At 39.7% G+C, this 12,371-nt stretch overlaps 1 protein-coding gene across 1 annotated transcript; it reads right to left on the bottom strand.

Annotated features, from left to right (window-relative positions):
• Positions 1-125: 125 nt before the first annotated feature.
• Positions 126-12,281, bottom strand: zgc:193811 (uncharacterized protein LOC559801 homolog). The gene is made up of 6 exons (XM_067416158.1): positions 11,935-12,281; positions 11,727-11,845; positions 11,174-11,353; positions 10,837-10,953; positions 8,832-8,920; positions 126-623 (listed from the first exon to the last, which is right to left on the bottom strand). The coding sequence occupies exons 2-6, from the start codon at positions 11,820-11,822 to the stop codon at positions 269-271; spliced, it is 837 nt and encodes a 278-aa protein (XP_067272259.1). The 5' UTR covers positions 11,823-11,845; positions 11,935-12,281; the 3' UTR covers positions 126-268.
• Between the last annotated feature and the right edge of the window lie 90 nt (positions 12,282-12,371).

Below are 12,371 nucleotides of genomic sequence, written 5' to 3'. Positions count from 1 at the left end.
TTTTCCCTGAATATTTCTCCATGATTTTTTTCTCCAAGATTTTTTTAGCATAGCCTACTTCATGTAATCTTGAATAATACATACCCACAAAAGGCACACACTCCAGATCAATAAATCAATAATGTTTCCACCAATCACTTCTAATATGTTTTGTTCTCCATTTATTACAGACCCTCTGAGTGACAAAAGTACAGAAATGAAGCAATATTGATGAAACCATTTTTTGAAGTCCAGATAAATTACAACATAACTGAAAATCATTATTTTCTTATACCATAGACCTCTTATTTCTTCCATAAGTTTGATTCTCAGTACTATACATTTTAGGAACACCTAAAACGTCCAGTAACAGACCTCTACCGTTATCTTCTTCCCATTTCACCCGGCTTTGTGCAATATCAGCAGGTTGCAATGTTGGGGGAGGCACAGGTTCCGTAAAACTGTCCATATACAGACTGCTTTTGCCCCTATGGGGCAAAGGCAGAGGTGGGCGAGGCAGCCGGGGTTGACATGATAAAGTGGATGGAGCTTTGTGAGCTGGAAATCGGCTGTGAGCGCCGCTCTTGGTAAGTTTTCCATTAAAGGTATCTGCATCCAGGACAGAGCGAGGAGACAAATCTGACCTGAAAAAGAGGATTATCAATGACTAAGAAAAAGAAAGAGAACATTATTTAGTGGTAAAGAGGAGACACAAGGCTCACAGAAGAGTTTTAATACATTTCATGCATTATGTTCTTGCTTTATCACTATGCTGACCATTCACTTAGCCCATACATTACTTTGTTAATAGAAACACTTTTTCCTCGCGCTTCATTCCTTAGCATAGGATACATCTTTGTGTATATGCCATAACACTGCTCCCTATAAAAATATAAGCTAATACACAGGAAGCTTTAAGAACTCTTAAAACAATTTGTTCTTAGTTATGAAGTCAGCAAATCAGATGTACCAGTATAAAAAAAATGCACAAAAAGAGACATTCCCCATTTGTTACACTGTCATACATAAACCCGCTGTGAAGAGCTGTGTGAATTAGTGTCAATATGGGTTTGTGACCTTCAGTGTAACCCACCAATCAAGAGCTGACAAGGTTCAGGAGGGCAGGAGGTGAGATGAGCTATGCTACACTAAATCATTTCAATCTGCCTGCAACATGAAAAATAAAACAGCCATCTGATGCACCATATTCAAAGCTGGATGAACCAAAGTGTTTGCCTGTTATGCAAAATTCACTTTTACATGGTGTTTTAACATAAATGTGTGTTGCCAATGTGTGTACACAACCTCCCAATAATGGTAAATATCCACCCACCTCCTTTTTTTTAAATCCTCATAAAATCATAAGCACTGTCTCAGAATGCGTTTGCAGATTCCTGGCAAAGTGACATCACATTTTACAGGCGTTGCCCACTAGTGTTGATGGACACTGATAGATCTCGCCCTCAGAGAGCTGTACAAAATCTGCCATTTTTATCTCCTCGCCAGAGCACAGCAGCATTCAAGTGAGAAATGTGCTTTTCATAAAGCTACTAAAGTTCATTTAGTCAAGAGCAGTAAGTGATTTTCTTATTTAACTCTTGTTGTTTGATTCATATAACAGCATATATAACAGTAGGTACTGGATATTACACTGCTCTCACTTTCATACACAGATCTAATAAAATATATACAGGATTTCTGTACTTTTTTGTTTAGTTTAGTTATGTGAACTTTGTGTAACCAACTGTTTTCATGTGAACTTTGTGTGTTTCTGACATAACCTTGTGTGCATTTGTCAGTTTAATCACAACAAAACATTGAAACACTCAGTTTCAGTCAATCTCATGTCAATCTTGAGTACCTATAGAGTAGTATTGCATCCTTCATACCTGCAAAAAGTCTTTAGTTTTATTATATTTATAAAAGAAATATAGGCTGTACCGAGTCATCCTGAAAAAAACTGAGCGCCTGGAGGCATATCGTGTGGGCGGAGCTAAAGAATGACAAGCGCACACAAAGCGGTGACGTCCTCAAGCGTGGAGAAGAAAACGCTACCCTAAATAAACCATGGCTAAAAATCAGATTCAACTAATACGATCCAGAATCAGATCCGGAGGCTGAAATAAATTGAACAGGAGAAACAGCAACAGCAGGACGTCCGTCTCTGTGGTATGTACTGTATTTAGTGGCCTGCAACATTTGTGTGGGTTTACTCGCAGTTTACGAGGACATGATTCGGTTTATGGACTATTGTATGCGACTAAACCTTAGCAGTAGCATGCAAAACGGCTTTGCACGTCAGACTAGTGTAACGTTATACATAGAACAACAATGGAGTAACCGTTAGCGCATTTGAATGAGGAAGCATGCTTTGTGAGAATGCTAGGTTTATGTTTGGGTGGTTTTACAAAAAACAAACTGACACCTATATTGGTCAGCTTAACAAATGTATTTAAACACACACCATAGATCGCATGCTCCATTGATAAATTAACTAAAGTTATACACGATCATGTCGTTTACTGATGTTTACTCACGCGACGGTAGCCAACAGCATAGACATTTAAAGCAGTTTTACTCACCGCCTGCTTCCAAAGCAGGACCGAACCTTTATCGCTGGGACCGCTCTGTCAAAAACACACTTCTTTGGTAACTGTTTTGGTAATTTCGTGAATTCCTGTGACAGCAGTGACTGTGGAGATCCACTTTTGCGACACGACTGAAGCGTGATGTTATGAAGCTTCTCGTCATTTCTGCGTTCAAATCGGTTCAAATGCAGCGCTGCCTTCCCGGAATGCTGTGCTGAAGCGTTGAAGTCGCTTGATGTCACCTATAGGAATAAAGTGGAGCGCGGCGCGACCATAGGGCGCGTCAGAAGTGTTCACGGATGAGTGGATCTGCACCTTGAGAGCAGTGTTTATGGGCGTGCAGAGTCAACTTCCTTTCTCACTGTAATCACGCGCATGCGCTCACCCTTCCGGGAGAAGAGCCCGTACGGCCCATACAAGGACATTCCGTCAAGCCGACCCATACTCGAGAAAAACTCTCCGAAACTTGTGAGAAACCGGAAGAAGTATTTTTGACACAGAAATACTCCATCAAACGTTCAACATTAGTTTTTGAAACTTTGTCTATGTTTAGGATGGGAATCCAAGTCTTTAACAGTGTAAAAAGCTCAGTATGCATGAAACAGCATTTCACCCCCCCTTTAAATGATCTGTTAGGAACTGTTGTCTGAAACTTCACAATACACACTCTTGGGATACCTGAGACTTATATTACAACTTGTAAAACGAGCATAATAGGTTAGCCTGGTCTTACCAGACTCTTGTACATTTCGTTTGTACATAGAGTCTGGCCACTCTCCATTGACAAGCGTTTATTTCAACGAAGGCGGGTATCTGTTGAAGTTTAAAGCTATTGGATCTGCCCTGAGCCACTCTTGATCTGCCATAACCAATGGCTAATGTTTGGTCATGATGTATGTCATGCGCTCTTCGCCTGTTTCACTCAAATCAGTCAAAATAAATGTGCACTTGTGCAGGCCACCTCAGTTATAAAACTATAGGATAAAACCTAAAACTTGTGCATTCGGATTGTGATTTATTCACGTGGTCCGTAACATGATTGTATGATGTAAATAAAATGTTGTATGCTTGGTATGATAATAAATGCTGATATAAATAACGGACTAATTCAAATGTTAACGTGCTTTTATTTTCATTTGTTTGAGTGGTGATGAAATATATTGCTCTTGCCAGCATTTTAAAGAAATACAAGCCTAGAAATGCATCCAAATAACAGCAATGCGCAACCGTACAATGCCCTGCAGTGGTCAAAAATGATTATAAACAGTGAATTTGGAAGTGATATATTCTTTAAAACTAGGAGATGTGGATTTGGACAGCAATTACACCACCACAAAACCTCTGTGTTTGTCAAAAGCAGGAGGTAACTCGGCCTGGGGATTTTTATGTGGGTGGTGGGAAACGGACGGCAATAAAATCACTGACTAGCCCCTGTAAATAATGGCAATACCTTCTGAGCCCACGAGAAACAATTACCATCCGAATAGGGCTTCAGCCAACTCCTTCACCACTCACGGAGTGAGCTGGAAAATTAAACTTTCCCGAATTCACCCTGTTGGGGAGGAGGGCCACAGCACCATAGCCACCAACACACTCCAGCAAAGGTTGCTATTGCTCCGGCTTTAACTTCTGGATATTCGGCAGCGGTGCCACAACGGAATAAATGGTTTCGTTCGCATCTTTCTCTACTGCCATTACTGAACTACAACTCAAACTAGCGCACGACATCAACGTCATCATTTTCAGCCACTCCCTCTGTTTGCTGACTGGACCGGTAAAAATTTGTTCGAATAAAACCTAAGAATGCACCGCAGTACTGAAGGAAAATTAAAATTGAGCGGAAGTATGTAGGAGGGCAGAGCCAGGCTAATAATAGGTGCCCTTTAAGCCTTATAATTAATAAAGGGATTGTTTGCTCAAAAAGAAAAAGAAAAAAGGAAAGTACCTCATATTAGCTGTGTCTGATTTCATAAAAGTGAGAAGGACACTCCAAATGGGACCTTCAAATGCATCCTTCTTTCACAGGAATTCGGAGTGTGCATGAGGTGTATCCTTCGCGGCTGGAGATAACCCACAATTCTTTGCGTCGCCGTTAACTACTACTACTTCTTTCGGCTGTTCCCTTCAGGGGTCGCCACAGCGAATCATCTGCCTCCATCTATTTCTATCCTCTTCTCTCAGTCCGTTAACAACAGTCTTTTTTTTTTATATTATATGGAAAAACGGCACCACCGCAAGATACACAGGTCCTTCTAAAAAAATTAGCATATTGTGATAAAGTTAATTATTTTCCATAATGTAATGATAAAAATTAAACTTTCATATATTTTAGATTCATTGCACTCCCACTGAAATATTTCAGGTCTTTTTTTGTTTTAATACTGATGATTTTGGCATACAGCTCATGAAAACCCCAAATTCCTATCTCAAAAAATTAGCATATTGTGAAAAGGTTCTCTAAACGAGCTATTAACCTAATCATATGAATCAACTAATTAACTCTAAACACCTGCAAAAGATTCCTGAGGCTTTTAAAAACTCCCAGCCTGGTTCATTACTCAAAACCGCAATCATGGGTAAGACTGCTGACCTGACTGCTGTCCAGAAGGCAATCATTGACACCCTCAAGCGAGAGGGTAAGACACAGAAAGACATTTCTGAACGAATAGGCTGTTCCCAGAGTGCTGTATCAAGGCACCTCCGTAGGAAGTATGTGGGAAGGAAAAAGTGTGGCAAAAAACGCTGCACAACAAGAAGAGGTGACCGGACCCTGAGGAAGATTGTGGAGAAGGACCGATTCCAGACATTGGGGGACCTGCGGAAGCAGTGGACTGAGTCTGGAGTAGAAACATCCAGAGCCACCGTGCACAGGCGTGTGCAGGAAATGGGCTACAGGTGCCGCATTCCCCAGGTCAAGACACTTTTGGGCTACAGAGAAGCAGCACTGGACTGTTCTCAGTGGTCCAAAGTACTTTTTTCGGATGAAAGCAAATTTTGCATGTCATTCGGAAATCAAGGTACCAGAGTCTGGAGGAAGACTGGGGAGAAGGAAAAGCCAAAATGCCTGAAGTCCAGTGTCAAGTACCCACAGTCAGTGATGGTCTGGGGTGCCATGTCAGCTGCTGGTGTTGGTCCACTGTGTTTTATCAAGGGCAGGGTCAATGCAGCTAGCTACCAGGAGATTTTGGAGCACTTCATGCATCCATCTGCTGAAAAGCTTTATGGAGATGAAGATTTTGTTTTTCAGCATGACCTGACATCTGCTCACAGTGCCAAAACCACTGGTAAATGGTTTACTGACCATGGTATTACTGTGCTAAATTGGTCTGCCAACTCTCCTGACCTGAACCCCACAGAGAATCTGTGGGATATTGTGAAGAGAAAGTTGAGAGACGCAAGACCCAACACTCTGGATGAGCTTAAGGCCGCTATCGAAGCATCCTGGGCCTCCAGAACACCTCAGCAGTGCCACAGGCTGATCGCCTCCATGCCACGCCGCATTGAAGCAGTCATTTCTGCAAAAGGATTCCCGACCAAGTATCGAGTGCATAACTGAACATAATTATTTGAAGGTTGACTTTTTTTGTATTAAAAACACTTTTCTTTTATTGGTCGGATGAAATACGCTAATTTTTTTAGATTTTGGGTTTTCATGAGCTGTATGCCAAAATCATCAGTATTAAAACAATAAAAGACCTGAAATATTTCAGTTGGAGTGCAATGAATCTAAAATATATGAAAGTTTAATTTTTATCATTACATTATGGAAAATAATTAACTTAATCACAGTATGCTAATTTTGTATATGCAAGCGTAGGTGTGGTGTTTAAAGGGGGGGTGAAACACTCAGTTTCAGTCAGTGTCATGTCAATCTTGAGTACCTATAGAGTAGCATTGCATCCTGCATATCTCCGAAAAGTCTTTATTTTTTTAATAATTATATAAGAAAGATGCGCTGTTCCGAGTCTTTCCGAAAAAAGCCGAGCGGGTGGGGGCGTGTCGTGTGAGCGGAGCTAAATAGTGACGTGTGCACCGCCGTGTTGAGTGCGTCGTAATGCTGTCATCCCTAACAGCGGGAAAAACTTTATTCAAACTAAAAATATGGCTTTTAATCAGATACAGCCATACATCTATGATCCGGAATCAGACCCAGAGGCTGCAGTTGAACAGGAGCAGCAGCAAAAACGACTAGAGCAGGACGTCTCTATCTGGTACAAGTTATACACTAACTATATAATATGCTTAGCGGCTTGTGTTATTTACATATTTATACTTGAATTATATCGTCGTATTTTTGTCTTTGAAGGTGTACATGTGGGAAGTGCAGTTGTGCACGTGTGTGTGTGTGTGTGTGTGTGTGTGTGTGTGTGTTTACGCGTGGTTTGTGTAGACAACACGGAATAGTAGCACATTTGAATGAAGAAGCGCGCTTATTTAGTTCAACATATTTCCCCACTCTTTGTGTATTGTTGTTTGGAGTGCTTTTACAATACACAAACATAAAGTTACACATATAGTGGCCAGCTAAACAAATGTACACGCACTACACATCGCATGCTCCATTGATCAATTTCTATATATAGTAATATATATAGTAACTATACGTGATCATGTTTGGGCTACTTGATGAGCATAGACACAGACATTTGAAGCAGTCTAACTCACCGCCCGCGGTTCTATCGTTGGGACTGCTCCATCATTCAGCATTAGGCGATTGGGAAAATCCGGCGTCGAGCTGGGCCTTGTTTATGAAACAGTCGGCACCGACATGCAGTGAACAGATATAAACATTCGCGCAACTCAGTTGCTGATCCGGAAAAGCAAATTACATCCACTGTTGCCTTAACGCGGGGTTTTTGGAGAATCTGTGCAGGACTGTCTTGGTCTGGCAACCAAAAACGCACTTTTTGATGTCATTGTTAATTGTGCACATTACCTGTGCAGCGCAGACTACGAGCCAGCGCTTTGATGGGCATAGCCTGTTGCTTTCGCTCTCTCCCTCTCTCTCTCTCTCACGCTCTTCTGGTAGAATTGTCCGTACGGCCCATACAAGGAAATTCCGCCCCCATTAACGTCAAAGGGGACGCATGATCTCAAAAAACTTGCCGAAACTTATGACTAACCGGAAGTAGTATTTTTGACAAAGAAATACTCCCATCAAACGTCCAAGTTAACTTTTGAAACTTTGTCCATGTTTAGTATGGGATTCCAAGTCTTTAACAGTGTAAAAAGATCAGTATGCATGAAACAGCATTTCACCCCCCCTTTAAATGTAAGTAGTTTAAGCTTGTTTTTGTTTTTTAAGCTCTATTACCTGAAACAGATAGTTGTGGTAAACAGCATTACTAGTGCTTTTTTAAACGTTCAGAACAGTACATTGCTGTCAAGGCAAGAAACATTTCATAGTCATTTTCAAGTTATAAATAATTTTCATTCAAAACTTGCATGAGAGCGCAACGAGGCTGAACGTGTTGCAACATGATACTTCCAGCCTGTGTCCTACGAAGGACGTCTCGTTTAATTCTGATTGAGGAAACTCCGTAAACTGCACCCTACAGAGGATGTGTCCTCCAGAGGACGCAGCCTTCAAAATTGAACGAAATGAGACACAGCTATTGTTTCAAACCTGTAGGACTTTGTGGAACACAGAATATATTTTGAAGAATGTTTCAACAGTCTTTGAAAGTAAATGTGTTGCAAAACAACATTGTACAGACAAAAACAAATACTAAGACATTTATTCAAAAATATTTAAAAAAATTGTGTTCCACAAAATAATTCACATCATACAAGTTTGAAATGAAATGGGGGTGAAGAAATGAAGACAGAATTTACATTTTCAGGTGAACTATTCTACTAAGTCACCCAAAAAATGTGTTGGGATCATTCTGACACACCATATCTTATGTGTTAAAAGCAGTTAGATAACCAAAAGTGTATTATGTGTAATTCCGTAATTCTAACTCATTTTAGCAATGTGAAAAGTCAGGAACCACTTGCAGCTTTAACTGCACATGAATCACTATGGGCCAGATCACACAGATTTACATCACCCCTGATGTTCTTGGGATGGATACTTTGCTCTAATGGTATCCAGAAAGCAGATTACACAGTACATTAGTTCATTATCCTCCACTTACATTTTAGGACCGAGTCAGATCGGGATTGTGATTGATCTCCATTATTTCTTTTGAGAAGCCATCATTGTTGACCTCAGAGCTCAGATCAGTGCATTCACACTGCCCTCTGGTGGTGGACAGTTACCTGTAAAATTGCTTGAAGTCAGTCTTGGTTGTGCTACGAACTGGTTCTTGCAGGAACACCTGGGCTGTTTCCAGCTGTCTGTACAGTGCCTGTGTAAAAATCCAGAGAAGTGTAATTCATTCCATCAGCCCAAAAAGCTCCGGTGGATATTAAACCCCATCCATTAAGACGTTTAGCATGAATTAGCATTATTTTAATATTTATGTTTAAAATTCCCTTGTCCACACAATTATTTCACTCGCCAAAAAAAAAAAGTTATGTGGCTCAGTGCACAGTTTACCCTAATATTCTTGGTTTAATACAAATTAAAGGGAAAGTTCACCCTAAATCTACATTTTGTCATTATTGACTAACCTTCATGTTGTTCCAAAATTGTTTGACTTTTCTTCAGTGGAACACAAAATATATATATTTTTGATAAATGTATCAGTGTTTTATCTCAATACAATGGAAATCAAAGATCAGCAAAACTGGTTACCAAAGTTCTTTAAAATATATATATTTTTTGTGTTTCGCTGAAGAAAGTATGTCATAAAGGTTTGGAAAACATGAGGTAGAGTAAATGATTCCAGAAGGAAACATTTTGGGTAAACTAACCCTTTAAGATCACATGACAACATTTGTAGCTTTAAAAAAAAAGGTTAATCACTCATTTTCTTTAAAGGGATACCGCTTTTTAATATTAAAGTATGTTATTCCCTTAACTAAGACGAGTTGATACATACCTCTCTCGTCTCAGTGCGTGCTCTTAATCTCTCTGACGCGCGGTGACGATCTAATAGAGTTTAGCTTAGCCCACTAAGCCCAGTTCATTCACTATGGTACCAAACAGAGATCAAGTTAGAAGCCACCAAACACCTCCACGTTTTCCCTATTTAAATACAGTTACACTATTAGTTGAACGACCTAGTATGGTGTTGTGGCAAAAATATGTTAAAAACATGTTAACTCCGTTGCATTACCGAATAAGAGACAAACATTAGCCAATTGTGTCTTTATAAAGATTTATAAAGACACAGCTTTTATACCCCTCCCAAGCTTTTATACCCCTCAGTGTCTCAGTGTTTTTCCTTACAGAGAAAAGGTGAAACAAATGCCTTGCCCCACCTTTCTGTCAAGGGACACAATGGTCCCCGTACCTACACGGGGAAGGTAAGAAACACACACACACACACACACATACACGGCCCCCATTCTGTCTTAGATCTAATTAATAAAAAGCAACAAACAGTGGTCTTAGATCTAATTTTGATTAGCCGGCACCTTTTATGAGGGAAAGCTCTCAACCTAGGGGTCTCGTCACTACCCCCCTGGGTTTCAACAGACACTGTCTTTTGGTGTTTTATTACGGCAGAAACAGATGTTGACTTCATGTGTGAACTCAAACATTAATTATTAAAATTTCCCTAACAGTGAAAAAATAAAACGTTTTATTTCATGTCACCATACTAGGTCGTTCAACTAACTATTTAAATAGGGGAAACATGGAGGTGTTTGGTGGCTTCTAACTTGATCTGTTTGGTACCATAGTGAATGAACTTTGGGCTTAGTGGGCTAAGATAAACTCTATCAGATCGTCACCGCGCGTCTTAAGTGCACGCACTGAGATGAGAGAGGCATGTATCAACTCGTCTTAGTTAAGGGATTAACAGTTTAATATGAAAAAGCGGTGGTTTCCCTTTAAATAAAGCAAAAATCGAGATTACACTGTAACACAATTTATTTTCCTGTTAAATCTTGGAATTTTTACAGTCCTTTTAGCTCTTGCATTGTCTTGCAGAAGAAGTACAATTTAAATCAACTTTACGCAGAAAAGGTTAGTAAGTGATTGTTTTTACACTAACATCATCTTACAATACAGATTACAGGGTATTTAACATTATTTTAATGTTTACATACTGACAGAAATCAATAATATTGTAAATGCTTAGCTGTAACCTAGATTTTGCTTTTTTAAAAGAAAGGGATGGACAAGTGGAACCAACATTAACAACCTTTATCTCACCTGCATCTTGCTAAAGTGTTCACCAAGAGGTTCACATGCTGCTAATTGACCTCTGTACTGGTCCTGCATTTCACTAATGGGGTTGGAGACCACGCGCACTGTTGGATGGTCTCTGAGCTGCGGAGGATCAAACATTAATGTGCATATAGTCCCAAACACTTACAAGGCATTGTCCAAACAAATCTCTCTCTCTCTCTCTCTCTCTCTCTCTCTCTCTCTCTCTCTCTCTCTCTCTCTCTCTCTCTCTCTCTCTCTCTCTCTCTCTCTCTCTCTCTCTCTCTCTCTCTCTCTCACACACACACACACACACACACACACACACACACAGAGATCTCACCCTCTGGGCCAGCTCATTGAGGAAGTGTGTGGTCCAGTGCGGATGGGCTTTAGAGTGGATTTCATTGTACAGAGGTCCACTTAATGGTTTTCTGTCATGTTCAGTGTGTGAGGTGAGAGAGAAGTGAGCAGAGGCCGGCACTCTGTTCTGATGCTGGATGACTGGAGGAAGAGGGGCATTCTGGGACAGTTAGAAGATGATGGTTGAAGGTATTTGTTAGTACATCTTGTTTCTTCAGGTATTATTTCATGTAGGCTATACAGTAAGTTAGGCTAATGTTACATGTGGTATCAAAGCTCTTAATTAATGACGAACAACAAATTACCACACTAACAGTTTTTGACCAAGTGTAATTCTACAATTATTGGCTTGACCGTTAAAAAAAAACAGTTATTAAAAATTATAGTTCATTTGGGCGTACTTCAAACAGACGAAATTTATTTTAATGTGGTTAAGTTTCGTTTTTGGTCAAGTAATGTTAGCCTGAAGTTAGTCGGCTAACAACTGCTGTAACCATAATTTTAGTATATTTACAGATAGTGACCCTCCCTACCTTGTATGTTTTTAAGTAAAATGGAGAAGGCTGCAAATGCATATGTCCAATGGTTGTGCTAGTTTGGACCTTTCGTCTTTTGGTAACGTTATCCATTTTTCATCCACTCATTCGCTGAACTGAAAAAAACCGAATACATTCAGAGATGCATATTTTTCTAATATCCATAGAAAATTAGATAAGTGACATATAACAACAAAAAACAAACCTCGATGTGTTTACTCTGAGATAATGCTGCTTGCTTCTATCGATATGTGGAGAGTGGAGTCTGCTTGTTTCATAGGCTTGTTTATCTGCTGCTATGGAAACGAAACCGCGTCCATCTCCGCCCATCAGCGGTTACTTTAACGTAAGTTAAAAATAAAAATTGTCCTCGATCATGTGAGCTTCATTTACACTAACCTACATAGTTAAAAAGCTTAAATAATAAAATAAAATAAAACATAAAAACAAAAATGCCTGTAATTTCGGCTACTAATGCAAGATTTTAGAATATTTCCTTTCATTCGGTTTCGTTTTTTTTGTGCGACAAAATTAGTCGGGCTATTCACAACGGTAGAGGGGAATTTAATACATTCAAAACATATTCTAAATGAATCAAATTAAAACATTCTATTCCATTTAAGTTTCACTCGTGTTAAATAA

The sequence above is a fragment of the Pseudorasbora parva genome, chromosome 2, assembly GCF_024679245.1.
Source record: "Pseudorasbora parva isolate DD20220531a chromosome 2, ASM2467924v1, whole genome shotgun sequence".
NCBI lineage: Eukaryota > Metazoa > Chordata > Actinopteri > Cypriniformes > Gobionidae > Pseudorasbora > Pseudorasbora parva.
Note: the sequence above shows the minus strand (reverse complement) of the source record. Positions and strands in the feature narration are given on the sequence as shown.

Bases quoted from the DNA above. Each gene is read 5' to 3' on its own strand.
- zgc:193811 (XM_067416158.1), bottom strand. From the start codon at position 11,822: ATGGATAACGTTACCAAAAGACGAAAGGTCCAAACTAGCACAACCATT. The intron at 11,354-11,726 runs GTAGGGAGGGTC...TAACTGTCCCAG, and splicing joins TTTACTTAAAAACATACAAG to AATGCCCCTCTTCCTCCAGT. The intron at 624-8,831 runs GTAACTGTCCAC...CCTCTTTTTCAG, and splicing joins GACTTCAAGCAATTTTACAG to GTCAGATTTGTCTCCTCGCT.